At 47.6% G+C, this 23,082-nt stretch overlaps 1 protein-coding gene across 3 annotated transcripts in view; it reads right to left on the reverse strand.

Moving 5' to 3' along the window:
- Positions 1–23,082, reverse strand: part of SMOC1 (SPARC related modular calcium binding 1) — a 54,646-nt gene that overhangs the window by 19,695 nt on the left and 11,869 nt on the right. For 2 of the 3 annotated variants that reach the window (XM_061580057.1, XM_061580042.1), the window contains exons 5-9: positions 21,756–21,800; positions 21,169–21,258; positions 18,898–18,984; positions 13,687–13,879; positions 10,428–10,507 (exon numbers count right to left, since the gene is read on the reverse strand). In XM_061580057.1, the coding sequence (XP_061436041.1) occupies positions 10,428–10,507; positions 13,687–13,879; positions 18,898–18,984; positions 21,169–21,258; positions 21,756–21,800 (495 nt within the window). The remainder of the gene's footprint in view (positions 1–10,427; positions 10,508–13,686; positions 13,880–18,897; positions 18,985–21,168; positions 21,259–21,755; positions 21,801–23,082) is intronic. The other variant, XM_061580049.1, reaches the window with a different exon arrangement.

Consider the following 23,082-nt stretch of genomic DNA (forward strand, 5'->3'; position numbering starts at 1 on the left):
CCAACACGCACTGACTCTGCGTGGCACAGCGTAGCCATACTATCCACAAGACCAATGCGCACAGGGAGGCTTTCATCCAGCAGTGGATTGACAAAGGGCAGTAAATTATCATAATATCGTTTTTTTGTTTATTAAATTTGCACTGAGAAGGGATTCTTCGCTGCAAAACTCTATGAAAGGTTAACATTTGGCATACGCAAGAGCTAATTGAAACCTTGTAAAAATGTCATGCCATGTGTGGTATCTGATTTATAGTTTGGAATACTTCAAAGCCCGCATGAACTGTGTGTTTTTGCTGAAATAATTAAAATACAAACGGCGTGTATAAAAATAACAAAAAAAAGGTTTCTCCTCAATGACGCTTATCAAGAGGCATTCCAAGCAAGGCGAAACGTGAATCCAGATAAAAAAATTTCGCCTTCCGATTTTAAATATTTACGCAAAACATTAAAAAAAATTCATTTTTTTTTTCTGGAAACGAAATTGCTGTCTTCGAGTTGAAACAGAACACACGAAGCTGGTGTGTGCGCACGGCGTCTCAGCAACTAAAACCCCACGTTGAGCACCGATCCCCTGTCCGGTAATCAATTGTCGCAATTATTAACAAGCCCGATATTTGATATGTACGGAGGGAACGTGCACAATCATAGATAGACAGATAAATAGATGGCATTCCACATCTGGGCAGGCAATAAGGTTAGGTTAGGGCTCCTGATGACAGCTGTTAACCCTTGGGATCCCCAGCACAGCTGTAACAACACTCACGCATGCAGTCCCCGCCTGGGGATGGCAGGCGGATTTACGGTCACCCTCTGACCCATGACCTACGGGGTCCTTTGAGGACAGGCTGAACGGCTGGGAGAAAATGTCTCCGCCACACACTTGTTGTACGCTTTGTTCCTCGGCTCCCCTGAAGTTTGACCCTGCCACCCGCCGGCTCCCCCCACACCCACCCCACGATTTTCAACCCCCCAACCTCATGCACCCTCACACGCACACGCACGCTCAACTCCTCCACCCCCAGGGTCCCATCAACTCAACCACCGCATCGGCAACGAAACCCCCCGTCCGCCTCGTGTCGCCTGAACAGACTGTTGGGGCAAGTGCTGTTAGGGAGCACCTATAAAGGTCGGCACGGCGCACGAGGGGGTGGTTGGCCAGCACCAAGCCCGGCCGCCTTATGTCTCCCGAGTCACGATGATTATACATCGCACCAGGTACTCATTTGAGGCTGAGTCGACCTAGGTGAGGGGCCCGGGACCAGTTCAGATAATCATCACCGGTGTTGGCCGTGAACAGGAATCGAACTCGGCTCGCTAGCTCCGTAGCGCAGCGCGCTAACCGCTACGCTACTGCTCCCACCCACCATGAAGACAGAGATCCCCCGTATAGCCTTAACACACTGTTGGGACAAGTGCTGTTAGCGAGCACCTCCCAACCACCACACACACACACGCACGCGCGCGCCCCACTTCCATCTCTGTATGGATAGCGGGAATGGAGGCGAGGGGGAAAGGTCACCGCATTGCAAATCACATGTGGCATCTGATTTTGATGCGTACATACCGACATGATTTAATTTGTGTGTGTGTGTATGGACGGAGTCCCGCGCCGCTTTCTGATGCGCGTTACAACATGTGTCAGTAATAGACCTCAGTGAACCGCAAAGATGTGGAGCGCTGCTCTGTGCTTAGGTAATGAGTTGCATTCATGGGAACATTACGGCATCGTTTGGTCTCAAATTCCACTTTTGTTGCTCCATAAATGGAAGAGAGCTCGCTTGGAAATGGCGATGCCAGACTTTCACAAAGTTATCAATTGTGCTATCGGCGTCATGGCGTGAGAGAGAAAAGGGCATTGTTGCGTGCCACTGTTGCAGTGAGCATTGCCCCTCCTTTCTGTGTTCGAGAATGCCCCAGGAAAACGACACTACAGAACTGCTGCTGAATTCGCTTTTTAACCGACGCTTGGGGCACAGCGTGCACATGCCCTGTGGAGAGCGCTTGCCACAAGTCAATGAATAATCACCAGAGCTGAAACCATCTCCGTTAAGTGAGAACTCTAATTTAAAACGATTGTTTTGTTGTCCACTTGAGAATCTGGTTTCATCACAAGGCGGTGGCTTAAACCGGGACTCAAACCCGGACGTCCAGTTGCGCCCCGGCTCCTATCTCCATACACCGCCTTGGCAGCACGCGGTGCACCTCGACTTACAGGCGTCCGCGTCTTCCCCAGCATCTCCGGCATCATCGCCGCCTCTCGAGTCGCGCGTTACGCACGCGCGCTAAGTGGAAAGCCGCTCGCAAAGCCGGGGGGGCCGGAGCGGGGTGGGGGAGCGGGCGGCTTTGGTCTCACGGCCGCCGGGGAAGGAAAGTTGGGAGAGTTAGTCAGCAGTCAGCTGCCAGCTCGAAACGCGGACGGACCCCGTGGCCCCTAGGGGTCACCGCAGCTTCTTGGGGTGGCTTCTCAGCCACCTGGGGGGGGGGGTTGGGGGGGGGTAGTAGGCGCGCTCACCCCGACCGCTCACCCCGACCGGCTCGCCCCGACCGCTCACCCCGACCGCTCACCCCGGACCGCTCACCCCGACCGCTCACCCCGGACCGCTCACCCCGACCGCTCACCCCGATCACCTCACCCCGACCGCTCACCCCGTCAAAGTCTCGCTGCTTTGCCTGGCGGAGCTGCGGACAGCGCCCTGGCACCGGGCCAAGGCGAGGGACTTGGCGCTGACAACGTGGCGAGCGCATTGTGACATCTCGCTCCAGATCTCCGAGGAAGCGTGGCACGAACACCCTTAAAACACCGGTTGAGAGAGTAAAGCGTATCCGTGTGGTGGTTGGGTACAACACCTGTACCAATAAAGACAAAGATGTCCCGTGTAGCCTTAACAGACTGTTGGGGCAAGTGCTGTTAGCGAGCACCTAAGAAGGCCGGCACGGCACACGAGGGGGAGGGTGGCCAACACCACGCCCGGACGCCTTTGTCTCCCTAGTGGCGATGTTTACACATCGCACCGGGTACTCATTTGAGGCTGAGTCGACCTCGGGAAAGAGGCCCAGGAACGGTGCAGATAATCGTCACTGATATTGGCCGTGAACGGGAATCGAACCCGGGTCATAGGTTCGTAGCGCAGCGCGCTAACCGCTCCACTACCGCTCCCACCTGTGCCAACACACACACACACGCACGGGGCGGGTGACGCGCGTATCATGCTACTTTAATATTTATTTCCCATGGCAGGTTTGTTTTTACCCCCCCCCCCCTCTCTCTCTCTCCTGTGTTAAAGCTTTAAACAGCGGCGGGCTGAGTTGCACGACAAACACCTGGCCTGAGACACGACCACTTGGAAGACGTTCGCAAATATGCAACGCGCAAATACGCTCACGTTGCAACGGTTTCTATTAAAGTAAACAAATGTTCAATGTCGGTGCAAATGTTTCCGGACGTCTCCCGACGCTACGGGAGCTGCGATGTCACAACCCGCCTCGCTGAGACCATCTTTTGGGGAAGTTGTTGAGCCGTGTGAAGACGAAGGGAGTTTTGTCTCCAAATCTCCGGTGCATTGGTTTTTAGCGAGAAGTGTCTGGGAGCGTGGTCTCTCGTCTCAGTGTGTGGAGTCGAGGTCTAGTCTCAGTGATTTCCCACTCAAACACGTGTGGGGTGATGCTCATTTTCTCTTCACAGTGCTTAGGCATTTTGCGGAAATTCTACATTCTCATGGCAGAAGTGAGACGACTACTCTGCCAGGCTAATACTCTGCATATTTGCTAAAACATACCGCACTGTATATGTATACTAGATTATCCAAAGATATTTCATTGACATGTTTACACTGTCCTTCAAAGGATACTGACGGAGAACAATTTAAAATGAGCATAGAAAACAGTTATGTACACTTGTGTAAGCTGTGCGCATGTTGTTCAACCAATTACAGTAATTATTTGCATTATTCAGAAATGTACGCATTAAATATCAGGCTAATTTAAAATAATAACAATATTACTTTCAGTTGTATTATCACTAAGACTAAAGGAAGCAGACAATCAGTAGGCAGAGACACAGTTTAAAAGAAAGCTGTTAGTTTCATTTAACCGGCTCTATTATTTACAATCATAAGAAATGAATTTTGGACTGTCATTAGAAACTTCATAAATTGTTACCAGAGCATAATCGTTTGCAGGAATGTAAAAAAAAGTGCTCGCAACACAGAAACGAAAGCTAAACTATTCCCTTGGAGGTCTCCACACTTGTGCTGCAGTGTGTAGCTCTACTAACTACCTTCGGATTGCACGATGTCCGATGTTTCACGCCACGTGCTGGAAGCCTCTTGAGGAAACTGTACCCAACAGCCCATCGGCAAGATCAAGTTACCATTATTTATTTAGCGTGTGGCGATCCGACAGAACAGGGTACCCACTGACACTGCTGGCACGACATCGTTGTGGTGAAAGACAAGCGAGATATAGCGCAATGAAAGTTGTGTGCTCATCTGACAATCGGAGTTGGTGCTCTGTCACGTGGCGGTGGCTGCGGCTTGCTCTCTGAACCATTGGCACAGATATCGAATTGTACAGCCGGTGCAACGGGACCGGGTCCCGCAGGTTTGTAAAGAGGGAGGTGACGGGACAGAGGGCCCAATTCCATACCTGGCACCAGGAGCCCAACCATGCCAACCACACAGCGCCACCACCCTGAACCTTAGATTTAGTCTGTGATGAATACCTTCTAGTGCAAAAGTTAAAGTAACGTTAATATTTGTTGAACTTAGGTGAGAGCTGGAGAGACCAGGAATGTCTAATTTACAATAGTGAACTGGACTTGGGTGAGTATATCGTGTTGTTACCCAGGTTACTGAAACTTGTTGTACTTAGGTTATCCGTGTCTTTGTGCGAAGGCTATTAAAAATAACTAAATGCTGATAATTATTTTTTTTAGGGTGGGGGGGGGTAGGAGAAATAATGAGCAACAATCTCGGAATATTTGTCAGAATCCAGCAATTACAGTGATTCACTGAAACTCCATGGACCCCACCACCATGCATTGCAATGTAAAGTATCACACACGTCAAAGATTATATCAAATCGCGAGTTACGAGTGTGAACACAAAAAATATAATTTAACGGTGCATGGGAAGTAATTTACGCGCCGTGGATTTTTGAACCAGCCGCATAATATATCTCGGTACTTTATAGCCGTGCCGTGAGCGGCAAAAAAATAACATCAAAAGTTACAAATTTACAACAAAGAAATCGACTACAAGCCCGTATACTCAACGTCCTTCTGCCCTTCAAGAAAGGGTCACCTGGGTTAAGCACTGAAAAAAAATCCTTCACTTTTTTTGTGCCAAAGTGTCAAGTTTTACATCTCTGGGGGCTTTCACTGTTCAAGCCCCCCCCCCACCCCTTTCCCCAGTTTGACATGCGCCTAAACCCAGCTGTCGTACTTCTAAGTTTCCTAGGCCCCAAGGAAGGTCAACTCTACAGCAAGAGAGCAAATTGCCGGTTGACAGCTGACCCAAAAATAAGCGCCGTTTCTTTACTTGCAAAATCATCCCACGCTGCCCCCCCTCCCCTCCCGATCCAAAGTAGCCAACCCTCATCGGCAACTTTTGTTCACTTGAACAAGAAGCTCCCTCGATGAGAGATCGACGGCTGTGAACGGTTTTCCCGAAACATTTGTGCCGTGAAAAATGTACAAACTGGCAGCGTGGAGGGACTGGTTGTTGTTGTTGTGTCTATAATCTGCGCTTCATGTTTACGTGCTAACGGTTCTCCTAGCTCGCTCGCATGGACGGTCAACTCTCGATCAACCGGAGTAATGTCAGGGAGGGGTAGTGGACCGGGTTAGGGAAAGCAAGCCACGTGTAAATGAAACGCATTTTCATTGTGCATCGATGTCGAATGCGGGTGAATGAGATGCATAATGTGCACCAACTCTCTGTTTCCCTCCTTAGAGTAGTGGATGCTGAGTCAATGACCCTCTTGAGCGAGAAGCTGCTAACAATTAAAAGAGTGCATGCGTTCATATAAAAACACCCAGGAATGTCCTTAACGCTCGTGACGTCACTCCACATCTACCAGCCCCCCTAATTAATATTCATGAGCAGGTGACGTCCTCCAAATGGACACACCCTCATTAAGAATCATGAGCAGGTGACGTCAATCCACATGGGGGAGCGAGGCGCCTCCTCCCCCCTCCTCAGCGTCAACTCACAACCCTCACTACAAAGGCACAACCCTCACGTCACTCGATCTCCGTAACGCTGTTGAGACATGGAAGTAAAAAGGACGTCACGATGAACAAGGGATTATAACCTTAAAATGAAATAAGTCTGTGTCACCGCGCCCTTATAAACTGCACACAAATTGATGCAATGGATATCACGTCACGGTCTGCTCTTCGCTTGAAAGTTTCAGATGTACTGCAATGCACCCGTCCTTGGACGGGCTAAAGGCTAGTCTATATTATTAATCGCAACGACATGCTTAGCCCAGAACGCGGATAGGATAATCCACCCACAGTTAACCAAGAGCCGAAATTTTATTTTATTGGGAAAGTGAATTTGTTTTGTTTGGTTACGGACACAAAACTTGATGAAGGAAACACTTGACGAAGGGAACTTTATGAAACGTCAATTGTCGAAAACCTTGCAGACAAATGTAAAAAACTGCATCCTGGGCATCGTGCAGTACAGGGGGGAGAGAGAGAGAGAAAGGGTTTGCACTCGAGCTTTGCTATACTGCGACGTGTAAAACAAATACGTTTTGCCGAGATTAGCTCTGAAACACTATGCGGCCGGACCAGCATCCATCACAGTTGAGACTCTGGGTGAGAAAGGACGACAGCCCGGTAAACGTGCAAAGTTGGGCCACAACAATATGCTTGGCAGCCCCCCCCCCCCATCCAAACAACTATCCTGACTCTAAACGTGCTTAGCGCCCAAGATCTGATGAGGCCGGGCACTTTCGGCCTCGTTTATACATCGACCGTGCGAGCAAAGTGTCACACCGGCTTATGAACGAAACGGGCTCTAAACATCAACTCCACGTTGAGCTCGCGGAAACTAAAAAAACAAACAAACATCCTGCCTTGTTGGTTCTTTCGGTAAAGTCATAAAAAAATCATAAAATAATAAAAATAAAACATAATAAAATAATTCTCACGACGTTTCGGCCACAACGCAAGCAGCCGTCCTCAGGTGACGGCTGCTTGCGTTGTGACCGAAACGTCGTGAGAATTATTGTATTATGTTTTATTTTTATTATTTTATTACTTCCCTTCTACGTGACTTTACCGAAAGAACCAAGAAGATGATTCCCTTGCAGTCACGAAAGCTTAAAATCGAAATTTAAACATCCTGCCATGAAGCCAGGCAGGAGCACGTGGCTGCGAGCGCATCGCACTCGTGACCCGACCGGACGAGGTTTGACTCCCTCGGCCAGGGGCCATGGGCTACTCCGAGCCGATGCCGAGTGGCCCCTTCACTAAACACGCACCCGACCGCCTTCTTCACCCAGCAGCGGGTCGACACACTGCCACGGATGATTTTTTTTATTTTTAAAACCAAAAAGCGTGACTTTGAGCTCCGGAGAAAACGTGTCGCACTCCTGACTTCAGCCGCAGCTTGCCCTCATCCCAGATTCACCACCCCCCTGTTAAACAAGCACACCTGCACTCGGCGTGACATACCAGGCCGCCCCTCTGCACCTGTCCCCGAGCAGCAAAGACATAAACTGTCAGATGCATTGAGAATCCCGACAGCTCACGTAGCTGGACAACTGCCACGCAAACACACACACACGCACACAGATCAAAGATCCCCACCCCGTATAGCCTTAACAGATTGTTGGGGCAAGTACTGTTAGCGAGTAGCACCTATGAAGACCGGCACGGCACACGAGAGGGTAGGTGGCCACCATCACGCCCGTTCGCCTTTGTCTCCCTTGTGGCGATGTTTACTACGCACCGCACCAGGTACTCATTTGAGGCTGAGTCGACCTATGGGAGGCCCAGGACCGGGAATCGAACTCGGCGCGCACGGGTTCGCAGCGCGTCGCGCTACACCGTCGCACTAGCGCCCCATAGACAAAGGTCCCCCGTGTAGCCTGCAAGGACTGTCGGGGGCAAGTGCTGCGAGAGAGCTCCCCACGCGAGCACACGCGCACGCACAGATGCACAAACACGCGAGGAGGAGGCGCGCACAGTTCACACCCACAAGCCTCACAGACAAAACAGCTGCAGTTTGTTTGATTTACTTCGTTATTTATTTAATTGTTTGCCTCTCTTTTTGGGGGGTGGGAGGAGGGTGGGTTTTTTTTTGTCTGCAAATTCCCAGTCTTGTCCAAACCTTTGCCGAAGGGGTTCAGATTTCCAAACACCACGTGTTTGCATTGGGCACCTGCGAATTGGGTGTGAGTCAGTGCGTGCGTGCGCGCGCTCGATCTGTGTGCGTCTGTCTGCCCGCGTGTGACCAAGGGTCCATGCCGAGTCTCTAGTGTCGACTGTTTGCCGCATGCAGGCTTACGGCTTCCTGGAGGTAGAGGCTTAAGAAGTAGGGAATGCAAACGGTGGTATATTTATTTTTTTTAACCAGCGAGGCCTTCGCGGAGCAGCGAGCTGCTGCGACCACAAGCTATCACGAGGAGCAAAAACGAGTCTCGTCCCACGTTGCCAGCCCCCCATCGTCATCTCGCCATCCTTTCCCTGCTCCTCTTTCTCTCTTCGAGCCACTCTTCTCTCCCTCTTCCCATCTCCGTGGTCCCTCCCTCCTAGAGCGTTACCATTATGCGCAAGGATCACGCGGAGAAAGCGGGCCTTGGTTCCCCCCTTTCCATTCGTGGTGGTTTGTAACAGGGACATATACGGAAGGCCAATGTTTCGGGCAATGGCCCTTCCTTAGAGCAGAGGGAAAGCGGTGGAGTGCAGAGAGATTCACTGAACTAACAGTTCGGTATTGCACGTTCCATATGGCCTCTTTACTTGGGTGTAGTTACTCGCCCACCATTCAGATATCCAGCATGTGTCCCCCTTTCTACTTCACAGATTACCGCGGCGTTGGACATACTCACGGCTGACTGTGTCATCCACTCTTGGAGATCATCATGGGTTATTAATGTTTGAATAATATGGGTTGCGAAAGGCTATGCGTTACATTGACTTATTCCATAAATAAGCCATAGTTTATATACCTATAGATAACTACCTTCCAATGTATACACCATGTATCGTGTTAGGATCATACCCCATATCTCTTACTAGGACGATTGCAATTTCTTGACGGTGAGGTTGCCTCATTAGGTGAGATGCCTGACACCTTTACTTTCACTGCCGAGAACAGGTGTAATAATGACTTTCCCTCCACTCCACCGGGAGTCAATTAATTAACTCCATTAAGCGTTGTGGTTCAATCCGTGACCCAATCATAATTAGCACTGTGGTGATGCATGGAGCAACGGCGAGGATGCTGCCAACGCAACTTGAATCTCATACACACGGCATATATGAATCGATGACACATCGATTTCGAACCCACGCGATTCCGTGCACGTATCATGAGCTGAACGATCGATATTGATTGACTAATCAATGCACCGTTACTCCTCCGCAGCTGAGACCCACCGCTGTCAATGCGGGCGCCGTCACGCTCGCTGCTCCCAAGAGAACGTTTCTGCCGTGAAGACGCCGGAAACGCATTGCTCGCTTGCCTGACTCCAGGCTCCACCGCCAGCGGAAACGTTCAGCGTTATGCCCTATCCACTGCTGGATCTATCTACCCACCGCGTGCCCAAGATGGGTTGTGGAAGGATTTCTCTATCATCGACCACACACACAATGAATCCGATTCTGGAAAAAAATATTATAATATTCTATAATCGTTGTGCCTAGCCTTTGCAAACTCTAAAGAGGCATATGACTCAGTGGAAATTGACACAATCACCCATGCTCTCACATAATTCAGAGGCTAAATAAAACTATATTTTGAAATAAGAAAATACCATGTAAAATTGGAATTAATCGCACCGACAACAAACTACGCTAATGATTGCCCGTGTATTTGCGCAGAGCAGTAAAATACACATTCGTAGAGGAGACAGACAAGAAGGCATGCTTTGTATGTATGTTGAACTTATTTTGCACCGTACGGAGCCAACGGTGCTAATCCGAGGTCCTTTCGTGCAAGTGTAACATTACCTCTCCAGCAAAGCTAAGTGTGCTCAATAATTCGGGCCGCACCAAATCAGTAATCTGCCATCAGCTACAGAAACATCTGTGAAAAAACATCTTTGTCGCTCATCGGATTCCTCGAGCGTGAACACACATTCTGATTCTGAAGTTACCCCAAGCAGTTACAACCTGCGAACATTGCGACGACGAACGAGACAGCGCTGTCCTCCCGTGCTCGGTGCAACGCGGTCCACGCCTCTCACCTTCGAGTTCTCGATCTCGGAAGGGGTCTTCGAGCTTGCTGCGTGCCCTCGCGTTCCCATCGCACTCGGGCAGCTTGTAGCTGCCGGTCGAGAAAGCGAAACCGAGCGTTTAAAATCCGTGCGTTGGTGCATTGGTTTACAGACCCACGGCGACGATTCGCGAGTCTCTGCGTCGAGCCGCCGGTGGTCAACGGTCTTCCCCCGTGTCGTGGTGCGTGACCATACTTCACCACGCTGGTCATTGCCTCTCGATGAAATTGAGACTGCCGTGGACCCTGTTCAGATATACCACTTGCCACTGATGTTAGCCGTGGCCGGGAATCAAACTCGGGTTGCTGCGTTCATAGCGCAGTGCGCTAACCGCAGCTCTCCACGCTATGCACGTGCATTGCTGGTTATAAGCGCACATTGTTTAAGCGCAGTTCTGATATAAGCAACACATGCTCACGTAACAGTTGTGAGCGAAGGTGGACGAATCATACTTCTCAAGGGTTAATCGCTCTTTGTGCGTTTTTTTTGCAGCCTTTGTAAATTAATCTCTATGGCTTCATATTTTGCAAGGATATGTTGCGCTTGGGTTTTGGCATAACACTTGTAAACAACCATTATTATATTTTTATTCTCTCATTAAATCAAAATTTCCAATAATCGGCGGCCCCCTAATGCACAACACACAGACAGACAGACATGCGTGCATCTCTTTTTGTTAACGAGGCAAGGAACCACATTGAGACCAAAAGTAATTTTTTCGTATATGATCCAGGGACATCTGGGGCACAAAGTGATACACTAAATACGTAAACAATCTCTTGAAAATCGAACATCATAAACCTGATGCACAACTATGATCGTTGAGTGACGATTCTCGAAGTAAATTTATAATTAAGTATTGATGAATTAGACAATGCAAATGAGTAGAACGGTGGTGCCGTGGTGAGTGCGTTGTGTTATGAAGAGTCCAATTCCCAGTTCATGGCTAACATCGGCGGCGAGTGACGTCTAAACTCAGAATCAGAATATGTATTTATACTGGAGGAATCCGATGAGCTGTAAAGCTCTTCTTCACAGATATCCAGTAGTCTGGTCCTGGGTCTTCTGCTGTCCACCAACCCACAATGATAAGCTTGGTCACAACAACTCTTATTACAAAAGGGCTTGCACATTATTTTAAATAATCCATGAGTCATAGGTTTGCCCACATTGCATTCCAAAATTGTCAATTGCAGATATATTTATTATTCCACATAACAGTTCTGAAAGAATGAGAGATAATAAAACATCATAGATTGCACATCTTAAAACACTGGAACTCTTTAATAGTCTATCTAATTCTTTGCAATATTATTTGGGGCATCCGTGTAATTTTTCGAAGCAGCTGTGTTGACACTTCACTGGTAATTGTAAGTGCATGGCCCGGTTATCTTTAGGGCAGTAAACATGTTTGGGATCATTAAAAGTACCAGCTGGTTGGCACATTTGGATTGACGGAGATACTCCACATTTCAATATAAATGTTAATGTGTAATATTCTTCAGGCTTAATTTGAGGAATTGATGTCGAAATTGGGAATTAATTCTCTTTTTTTTTCCAAGTGGCTGTGGTGTCTTTTCTTCCTCTGTTCTGTTTACTAACCTTAAGTTATTCAAATGTTAGGCGAAACTGCTGTCATTTCATTTGTGCAGATACTAATATCCATATTTCATCATCATCATCTACATGATTTATCCACTGCTGGATGAAGGTATAGCTCCAAGCCGGTGCCATCTCTCATGGTCTTGCAATGTCAATTCCATCTACACGAGCAGATTCCTTCTCTGTGGTTTGATGTTCTCTCCGGCGTGTTCCCTACTTTGGCCATGGTTCATCTCATCCACAGATCATCGTCCCGTCTCGTCACGTGTCCTGCCAAACACATTTTTCTGATTGTGTTCCGTTTTCTCTGTCCACTGTCCATGCTTCTGAGCCACATGTCAAAGGCAGGAAATAAGTAATCCGTTTTTGTTATTGTTAATATATAAGTGTTTATCTCGACCAAATAATACATTTTGCATGACAATGCAGCGATAAATACAGATAATAGGATGAGTTTTGTTTCACCTCCAGGTCACTCCTCTTAACCATATGCGGGTTCAGATAACAGGATGAAATTCGTGCTTTCGGGAAATCATTAAATGGTTGACTCAGCTAAGTCAAGGCTCTATACCAAGGTTGATCTTTTGTCATTAATGGACCACTTCTCTTATCCGCGCATCGGCCAAAACAAGTATCGTCACTGACTTACGGATAACACATGTTTGCATGGATCAATTACGGCATGCGGATCACAGCACGCTCATGTAATAGCTGCGTAGCTCATTGGACTCCTCCAGTCTAAAGGAAGAGTCCGAATGGGTTCACAGATAAATAGGGGACACGGTGAACGAGTGCCAGTTCTTACCACACAAAAGGTTTTGGTTAACTTTCAAAAAAAGTCATTTGTGTAAAATATCAATAGCTATGCAGCATGCCACTGTACAGTACATGCTTCTAAGGACACTTTAGCAAACAAGTCTGTCGTCACGCGAGTTTTTGTTTAAAAAAAATGTAACAATGGGCTTAACTGTGTTGGTTGGACTGTGTACTATACAGCTTCTAAATTGTATGCGTAGGCCTTTATTGCATGTACGATACAAATCCGGTTGTGTGTTAAGGTTATTGATGATGATGGTAATAATAATGGTAAAGACAATTATTGTAATGCGAATGGCAATGGCAGTGATACTGCTGTTGATGGTAATATGAAAGTAAAAACATTACATTTCCCAGTACTCCACCAATCCACCGCTGTATGAAGGCTACATGTTGAACATGTGGGCTGTTTGACCGTACTTCACCACTCTGCTGAGTGGTAATTGCTTTAGGGTTGTGCCCAAGGACTGCTCCAGTTCATTCCTCGCCACTCACGTGAGCCATGGTTAGGATCCGAACCGCGGGGTCACTGAGTTTGTCGCGCTATGTGCCGCAGCTCCACTTTATGCAAGAGCTCACGAATTCAACAACGTCTGTTCAGAGTTTAGCGAAGCTATTCGCCGTCGAACGGTCTCACTTGCGTCATCACCGATTCACTCGCGGATCGAATGAATCCCCATTTGGAAACCACCGCGACCTCGGGTTCCGCAGGGCAATGTGCCAGCCATTCAAATCCAACGCAAGATACCGGTCACGACGACGGTGACGGTCACCACAACGGAGTTGATGGCGTGGCCATGGTAATTCTCACCGTGCGGACGTTCCGGGAATGGGCCTCCCCGTGTCCACGTACACGCACCAGCAGTAGCCCGTCGACTGGTGGCACTGCACGGCCCTGTAGACTCCGCCGGCCGCACACTCGGGCACGAAGATGCCCTCCCGCGGGTTCTTGCGCACCTCCTCCGTGGCGATCTGCCTCTCCTGATCGCACGACGGGTTCTTGTCTGCGTGCGCAAAGGGGCAGCCGAGAGCGTTTGTCACCTGATAAGGGTTGTTCGCGTCTGCATGTATAAGGGCGCTTGCTTAACCTTTTCCCGTTCCGATGACGTACGTGTACATCTTCAAAACGAAACCGGAAGAAAAACTAAAATAAAATAACTTCATCGGTACCGAGGCTACCGCAAGGCCATGCAGGGAGCGTGCGTGGCATATTTTGGCGTCAGCTATCATAGAATGTGGTCGTGTCGCCACGGTTCTCTGTGGTGAGTACAATGTCTTTAAAAACAACGGTGCTACACCTCTCTAAAATACAAAATTAACGCTGAGACGCTTGCACGTTCCTGAGATTCAGCGGTGAACATAGAAGCCCACCCTGCAACTTGCAGACGTCTCAGAACAGGAAAGGGTTAAATGCTCCAGCATCTCAGAACACCTCACAGGAGTACATCTCATCGTAGTTTTGCTTAACATTTGTTTGAGCCTAGGGAACCCTTCCTTCTGCTCACAGCTGTCCCTGTGTGGCCCTAAGTGGTGCGTCACCGGCCTGCAAGTGAGCATTAGTCTGCCATTAGGAGGGCGGTGCTGCTCTGTGATTTGTTCCAATCAAGCAAATCTTTTCGTAATTTTTAAAATTTGGCGAATTTTGATGACGGCTGCGGCACACACACAGCCTACTCGTGATTCGTCAAATGCTATTGGGTATTTAGTGTCCACTGTGGTACAGGCGGTGTGTGACGATAGCTAACACTTCCACAGTAATAACCAGGGCTGCTCTGGGGTCTTGGACCGCAAACCTTCGTAGCAGGTGGCGAACGCACGCGCGGTGCGAATGCAAATCGCTCGGATTTCCCGTGGTCACGTCAAGATTGGGGGCTCAATCACCGTTCTTGAGTCCTATCTACCATCGATAAGTTATTTGGGCTGACTCGCATCTATGACGATGCCAACTATTTCCTTGCCTCGATATTTAACAGCAACAACAGCAACAGTATTCAGGAGCATAATCTTGAAGTGAATATTTTCTGAGTCGCTGCTCGATTGGAGTAGACAGCACGTGACACGTAGCCACAGCCATATAACTACCGTAGGCTTACGACACTGAATGTGTCGTCCCATCTATGCTGCGTTGACCGCCCTCCCGCAAGTCACACTGCTCAACATGTATGTGTGTCTGCATGTTGAACTTATTTCGCACCGTACGTAGCCAGCCACGCTAATCGGATGTACATAGGAAGGACAACAAACTACACACACAAAGCAGTTCCAAAGAAATCAGTTTTCAATTGAGGTTATTTAAGAGTTCATAGCTCCAGTGGCTTCCGAATATCAGAAGGAAGAGCGTTCCAGACGGCCGCAGAAGCGCATCTGAAAGTGCGCGATGTGGTCGGTGACCGTCTTGTTCGATGGCCAGCCAAAAGCGGCTGTTGCGAGGATGATGGTTTATGTTCTTTGGCGAGATCTGCGAGCTATTGTGGTTAATTTGTGAAAGCATCAAATTCCCTTCCATCACTTCATTTCCCAAGCTCTCATAATATTAATAACAATAACCTCACTCTATTCAAGATACGTGTTGAAACTTCAATGCTGCTGTTTGGGCCTGTGAGAGAGGGGTGTACTGGATGTGGTGTGCTGGGTACGCTCGCTCACCCCCACACACTCGGCTTAAGTTGACCCCTCAACGGTCGGAGCGTGGTCTCTATTTTGGGCCAGGTTGACCTCGGGAGAGAGCAAGGTCCTCGCTTGGTGGGTCTGATAAAGATTAATCGTTTATACCAGAGTATGGATCACTGCCCATTATGCTCGCAATAACCGTAACAGCAGGGGAGGAAGGAGGGGGGGGGGCGACTTTACAGGCACTTTCACGGGCTTAAAAAGAACCATTTCAGTGCTGGGAAAAATGAAATTATCTTCAGCACGGTCATTTTCAAATTGTTATTTCTATTACGAGATGTAAGAGGGGAGTTTTTATGGGGTTTTTTTCTGCAAACGTGGAGAAAGTGAAAGCCGCACAGAAATAGATGTTGATATGTGCGAATGTAACGGCGAGTTTTTATTTGTATTGATACGTGCGTGTGACATGCGAGCGGTGTGACGGCAAATCCGTGGCTCACAGCGCACAATGGAAGCCGCAGTTACACCTGATGATGGAGGCTTGTGTTGCTTCCGAAACGTCGTGATTTAATTTAGTTATTTTCATTTATTATTATTTTATTTTTTCATTATTATTATTTTTACCGACGTGACTTTACCGAAAAAACCTAAGAGTATGAACCCTTGCAGTCACGAAAGCTTCAAATCTAAAACAATGGAACCTCTTCGCGAGAGATGCATTTTTCTTATTTCCGACCCGTTCAAATTGAGCTCTTCACTTGGCGACGATCGGTTCCGCGACGAGTCATGAACCCTTTTGGAGAGAGCACCGCTTGGAGGGAGGAGGTGGTGGTGGTGGTGCTTCTCCTCTAGGCATAACTAACTCACGGACGCACTCCAATTGTGTTTTTGTTTACGAAAAAATAACAAGCTGAGCATTCTTCCTTTGTTCTAAATCAGTGTCCAATCCCTCGTGAATGGAAAGGCACTTGATAAATTCCCCTTTAGCTTTGATCCCTCTTAAACGGTGGAAAGTCTTGAGGGTATTTATGTCTGCCTCCTATCCTCCAGCGAGGAAAAGCCGTGCAGTTTTGCCCCGTCTCGGTTTATTTTATCCTTTTGTGCTTGAGCTTGATTTTTATTCTTGAAGAAGGGGGAAAATAAATATATATATGAGGCTGCCTTGCCACGGAGCGAATACTTTCTCGCTTTATGTGGGTCGCACCAAATTCGACAGAGTCAGCCAAGCAGTTTGATGTCTTCAAAAGAATGTGTATACGTAGGACAATTCAAGAAAGTAATTCGGGTGAAGAAAAAAAAACACATAAGCGGCGAATCGTTTAGATTCGTAGGAAATATCACGATGTCAGATGCCACACACACACAGGCAGCCCTTCTAAATTACCTGCACGCATAAAAAAAACTACTTCGAAGCGTGCATGAGTTAAACAAACCATCACAAGTGCACGCAGGCTATGGAATGAACCTCTCAGTTTGCCAAGACTGCATTTAGCCCAATCTACTTCCAAAGAAACGCCGCGTCTGTATTTGAGGTCAAAATAATATCTTTGATCATTCCAAGTGAGTGATTTATCACACCTGTTTTTAACCTGAATCAATACCGGGGTAGCGGTGGTGCAGCTGTTTGTGCACTGCTGCTGCCTAACCCGGTGGACCTGAGCTCAATCCCTGGCCATGGCCAACATCGGTGGCCAGCGATATTTAAAGAGGCCCCTCCTTCACCGATCAGCACTGACCAGCATGGTGAAGTATGGTCACAGAACCCCCGTCACTAACGCGGTGTTGGGGAGACCCTCGTCCACCAGAGGCTTGGCACACATGGCTACGTACGGTGCGAAAGAAGCTCAACATACGTATGTACATATAGTATTACTGTTGCAGTTATTAAACACTCTCGACATGGCAACTAATTAAACATTTTAAAGCGGCTAATTGTCACAGTGGCAGAATTCAGCTGTGTGTGGTGTGACTAGTTCAGGTGGTGGGTGAATATGAAGGGATACGTTCGCCATAAACACGTTCACAGTGGCTATGGGTTTAATGGAGTTGCTCTGAATTTTAAAGGCACGTGCTGCGGTACAGAGTGCACACGTTTCAACGATGAAACTCACACGCAGGCAGGGTGCATCAACTTCCCTCTGACAACGGTCCGTAAATTGCATGCACAGGCGGAGAGTTAAAAAATATCTCGTTTGGGCCGCCAAAATTGTTTGTTTAGAAGAGTCAAATATACAGGGTGCTTCGAAAAAGATGTCAACACTTCTGAGAATTTGCAACAATACCACGCGAAATGTGCCTCGGGGCTTTGTAGGCCACGTAGAGAAGATTCCAGGAGTGTGTTGAAAATGATGGCGAACAAGTGGAGAGACTATTTGACTTTTTTAAGCTATTAACATACATTTGTTATCATGTTACAGTGTATTATCAGTTCTTTTTCCAATAAAAACCGATAGTCCCACTTATTTGAAGCACGCTGTATTTATTTAAATGAAACGCTATTCTTTTCATAATATATAAATGAAATATTTCTGTTTCTTTTCAGACAAATGAATGTTCACAAAGGTGAGAGGGTCAGCAGGTTGCAACAAGCAGAGCACATGGACCGGATGCTTCCCAACAGCACGCGTTCACCCCGTTGCGTCAGTTTCACGCTCTCCTTCTCGTGCTGACCTCTCTCTCTCGCTCGTGTTTGGACGTGAATTGTCTCAATCCCAGAGGTTCACTGCTTTTCACAACCTGATGACCACTGTCAAACTTTACGAGGAAAAAAAGTGTGTGGACAGCCATACACCAAAAGCATATTTTACGGAACTAAAATTGCTCTGAAAGCATTTTTAAATGTTATTTCAAAAGCCCCCAAAAATATACAAGTTATGTTTGTGCAATGGGCAGTTAAAAAAATTGTGCTTAGTAAAAAGTTACAAAAATGTGAGTTCTCTCTCTGCAACAGTTTCACGTACCACAGGTTGGGAAAGAGTGATCTAAATACATGTAAGACCAAGGCTGTCGAAGTCGAGTCCAGCTATGAGAGGTTTAACTACATCGGCATGTGTTTGGATACTTATAATAATAATTTCAACTTGTAAAAATGTGCGCGGTGTTCACTCACTCTCAACGAGAGAGAAAACAACATCAGAGGCGCGAGGAACCACAGACAAGCGGCCAGGGCAGCAGCCAGGCGGTAAGCCGCACACCAACAATTGCCCGAGTTCTGCGATCCTCTATATATAAGATATTAACGGAAGCTGCTGCTGCATAGGTTTGACAAGTGAGAAATTCCCGTTAGCCGGAACCAACCTCCGCCTAAACAAAAAAACATACTTTTGTGTTTAGTTTGTTGTCCATCCCACGCACATCCGATTAGCACCGGTTGGCTATGTGCAGTGCGAAAGAAGTTCAAAGAAGGTCATACCTGGGCTCCTGTGCGCTGTGCCGTTCGGCTTCATTTCCCGTCCTCTCTGGAGATGATTTCGCCAAATGGTGGGACCGCTAATGGTCTCTGATTGCCCGGCAGGTCGCGTCCAAAGGCAACACAGTCATTCGGGGAAAAGAAAACGCACGCAATTAATTAGAGAGCAGTGTCGCATGAGATGGATTCGTATTTTCTTAACGAATAACTGCAATTTAAATCTTTCATATTCAGAGTCAACTTCACTTGCATTGCCTTGGAAAATGTCAACTTCCATGCAGTGCACTTCTTGGAACGAGGATTGCTTAGCACGTAACGCCGTTTGAAGTGAAGTGTGCTCTCCCGTTCACGTTCAGAATGTCCCCGCTCAAGCTTTCGTAACTCAAGACGCCCGCGGTCGTGCGTGGCGAGAAGGCTCGACAGAAGAAATGCTCAACGTGCGGCTGAACCCGGAAGACCACGCGCAGATCACGAGTGGCAGCCAAACCTACATTTGAAACCCTCGTTGAATGAAGTTATGTTTAATTTCATCAATTTTGCTCTTGATCAGTATATAAAAAAATATATGTATTCAATAACATAACGAAGTAATTTCATCAATCGATCAATTTATGTTTACTTGTTACACGGAAATTATCATTCAGCCAGTTACCCAGCTAGCTTGCAGTGGAGATCTGTGGTGCCATCAGCACAGAGCAAAACAACAACGCTGAAGCGATCCGTGCGGCAGAACGGGAAACAGCGGAATAGAACGCGTCAGAGGTGTGGGCAAAAATAGTGCTTAAAGAAGAACAATTAACAACATTACAACATTAACCCTTTCCCATTCCATCACGTTGGATCAAAGGCCATGCAGGAGGGCGTGTGACACAGTTTGGCGCCAGCTACCATGGAGTGCGGTGGTCGTGTCGCCACACTTCTCTGCGGTGAGCAACAATTGGTTTAAAAAGGCTCTGCGCCTCTCCAAATAAAATTACCACTGGACCGCTTGCTCGCACGTTTCGAGATTGAGCGGTGAACGGGACCCCCACTCCCCCCCCCTCTGCAATTCGCAGACGCCTCGGAACGGGAAAGGGTTCAGCAATTGGCTAAAAACGCTATGACAATAAAATGCCATAAAAGCCTTCAAGGAACAAAAGCGCTATTTTTTGTTTAAGAAGCACGCAAGCTGGGTCCAGATAAGCGTTGGCACATTTCTTTCAGTTCATACTTCTTACCGCTCAAGGCTGTAAAAAACAATGGTTTACACACAAAAAAAAACCCGCATTGGTTTACATTACAAAAACAATACAAAATGACAAAGACAAAGCTCCCCCATTAGCCGTGCATGGCACTGTTGGGGACTGGTGCTGTGATGAGAGCCTACTGAGGCTATCACAGCACCAAGCTCGGCTGCCTTCGCTCCCACTGTGATCACGTTGACCACAGCTCCAGCAGAAGCTTGGCGACGGTAGCAAACCGCACGGAAGCACAGTTCTGATATAAGCAACATATGCTTACGCTATCCTGGTGCAGAGGGACGGGGGGGGGAACGCAAAGAACAACTTCTGATACAAGCACCCTGCTGCTGTTATAAGCACAGCTGGCCTCGCTCTCCAGGGATGTGCTCATATCCAGATTCTAGTGCGTTATTTTGTTTCATTGTTGGAACATATTTGGAACATACTTCACCACGCCGGTCAGTGTGGGTTGTTGAAGGGTGAGGGCCGGGACCAGTTCAGATATCACTCACCACTGATGTGAACCGTGGCCTGGAATCAAACTCAGGTCACCGGGTTCATGGGAGAGTGTGCTCACCGCTGCACTTCCACTCCCCCCTTACGTATCCATACTTACATTCATGCGCGCATCATTGCACACATGGGTATAATATAAGAGGTTCCTGGCACAATAAGCGAACCACTACGCTGCCACTCCACGCTTCTCTATAAAAAAGAAAAGTCAAAGTGATTTCCTGCTCAATAAGCATGGAGGCCGTGTTACCTCGTGATGATTGGCCTGAGCCAGCCGTGGAAATTCCACATTCCTATGGCTTTGGCGAGTCTACCCATAGGTCAACCAATCATTTCATCGACCGTGCAGGGATTATGACGCAATCTCAACACCCCACCCAAGATTTGAACTTGCAACCTCCCAGTTGTCCATGTGGCTGAACCACCCGAACAGACACACACCGCGCACATGCGAATATCAACCATTGAAAAGCATGGACAAAAGGGGGCCCCGGTTCGAACGAGGTGTGCGCGAATAGGATCGTCGTGCCGATGGGCCTACCTTCTTCCTCTAAGGGTAGCTGGGACTCAGAGGTCGGAGTCGGCCTTGATCCGTCTTCTGGGTGGAGAAGGACAAAGAAGCGAAAAGAATCTGCCATTATAGGGGTAAACGGTGTCTACCCTTAGAACAGAGGACAGATCTAAACGTTACGCTTTGCATGAGTGTGTTTGAACACAGCTGCCAAATCACCGCTGATAAATAAGCAAAATTCAAGTGTTGTGCGCGTGCGTGCGACTGCGTGCGTGCGAGTGCGTGTGTGCGCGCGTGTGTGCGACTGCGTGTGTGCGCGTAAAGCATCCGCCGCATGCACGCAGCAAAGCTGCACCAAGATGTTGCTTATTTAGGTAATAAATTACGACTATAATTGATCAATTATCTTTTCTGCCAAAGGCAAAGGATATTGTATATCACGCATTTGCAGTCTGCCCCGTGCACGAGCTTAAAGCACAGGCGAGCATATTTCAATGTAATGTATCAATTTCGATTTTTTGAAAGTGAATAGCCAGCAACCCACATTGGTTTATAAATGATAAACAGAATGATGATGATGATGATAATGGTTAAAAGAAAATGTAATAATTTCTCACCTTCTTTGCCAGGTTTTTCATGAGCGGTTGATCGAGCCTGAGAGCCTGCGGGGAAAGGGATTTGAACTCCACTCCGTTAGCCGAAAAAACATTTTTTTTCTCGTTGTGCTTTGCATTTAATTAGCTATGATTCACCTTTAAAAATAAATGTTTCCACGGAAAAGGCAAGTGTCTTGAGTCACCATTTAAAAATAAATAGCTGCTTGGGAATTCGTACAAAATGTCCCCGTAGTGATTTTTTTGTGTGCACTTTCCAACGGAATATATCACCTTTAAAGTGTACACATTATTCAAAATAAAGCATAAACCCTCACGGCTGCTTTGTCAAACGAGGCCGGTGTGACTTTTATCACAAAGCACATTATGGCTTTCTCGGCCACGTGGGGCGCGTTAATTCGACGCGCGAGAAACATTTTCACGACGCCACGAACCAGACAGCCACGTTCCCATGGCAGTCAATTATCTCCGAGCGCAGACACTCACGTCATGATATACTGAGCGCAACAAACAGCATGCGTGGCTGCGGCTGGGATTATAATTGCACTGAGGTTTTTGTGTTCGTGATTTTGTGTGACCCGTCAAAACGGAACAACAGCAATCTTTGACTTAATGATTTTCTATTTTTTTACGCGGGTCTGTTTTTTTGATGTTAGGCGGTGGGGGGGGGGTGTAGATTTTGGTCCAATTTGCCGATTGAGGAATGTTTCAGTGTACAAGCGAACTGCCATTGCCCAGAGAAATCCTGCACATTCGAGGGGCTACAACAGGTGGTTGAGGAGTGCGGACTGCGACCTTGATCATGGCAGTGGTTTATCTCGCCCCCTTCGAACCACGTGGTTGTGTTTCTCCAGTGACCGGGAATGAAATTGGCCAAACATCCCAAATGCGGGACCGTCCTGAATAAGAGTCCTGAGACTCGACGAGCCTGTTCTGGTTTACAATCAAATTGGCACGGATAGGTCGGAGGTCAGATTGGTTTCCTTCCTTCTGCTGACCTCCCTCCCCCCACCCCTCAAAGCCCTACAGGTGGTGAGAATCCCACACACCATGACTTCAGCACGATCCACGACTCCTACTTGCCGGGTACCGGACTCTGAAGGAATTTGTCTCTTTTCATTGGGGCCTACTCCTCGGATTTCTTTTCTCGTTTGCACTTCTACTCTGTGCCGATTTAATTTGACATCTGCTGTCCTTACACACAAATCCATAGGCTTACATTTCAGACCCAGACTCGTATACACTTACACGATCAATAGGCTTACATATACAGACCCCATAGACTTTCGTCTTATTCTAAGATGGAAGTCTCATTACTCAATGTGCTGCT

This window comes from Lethenteron reissneri, chromosome 8 (genome assembly GCF_015708825.2).
Source record: "Lethenteron reissneri isolate LAM-NWPU_2019-01 chromosome 8, ASM1570882v1, whole genome shotgun sequence".
NCBI classification, from domain to species: domain Eukaryota; kingdom Metazoa; phylum Chordata; class Hyperoartia; order Petromyzontiformes; family Petromyzontidae; genus Lethenteron; species Lethenteron reissneri.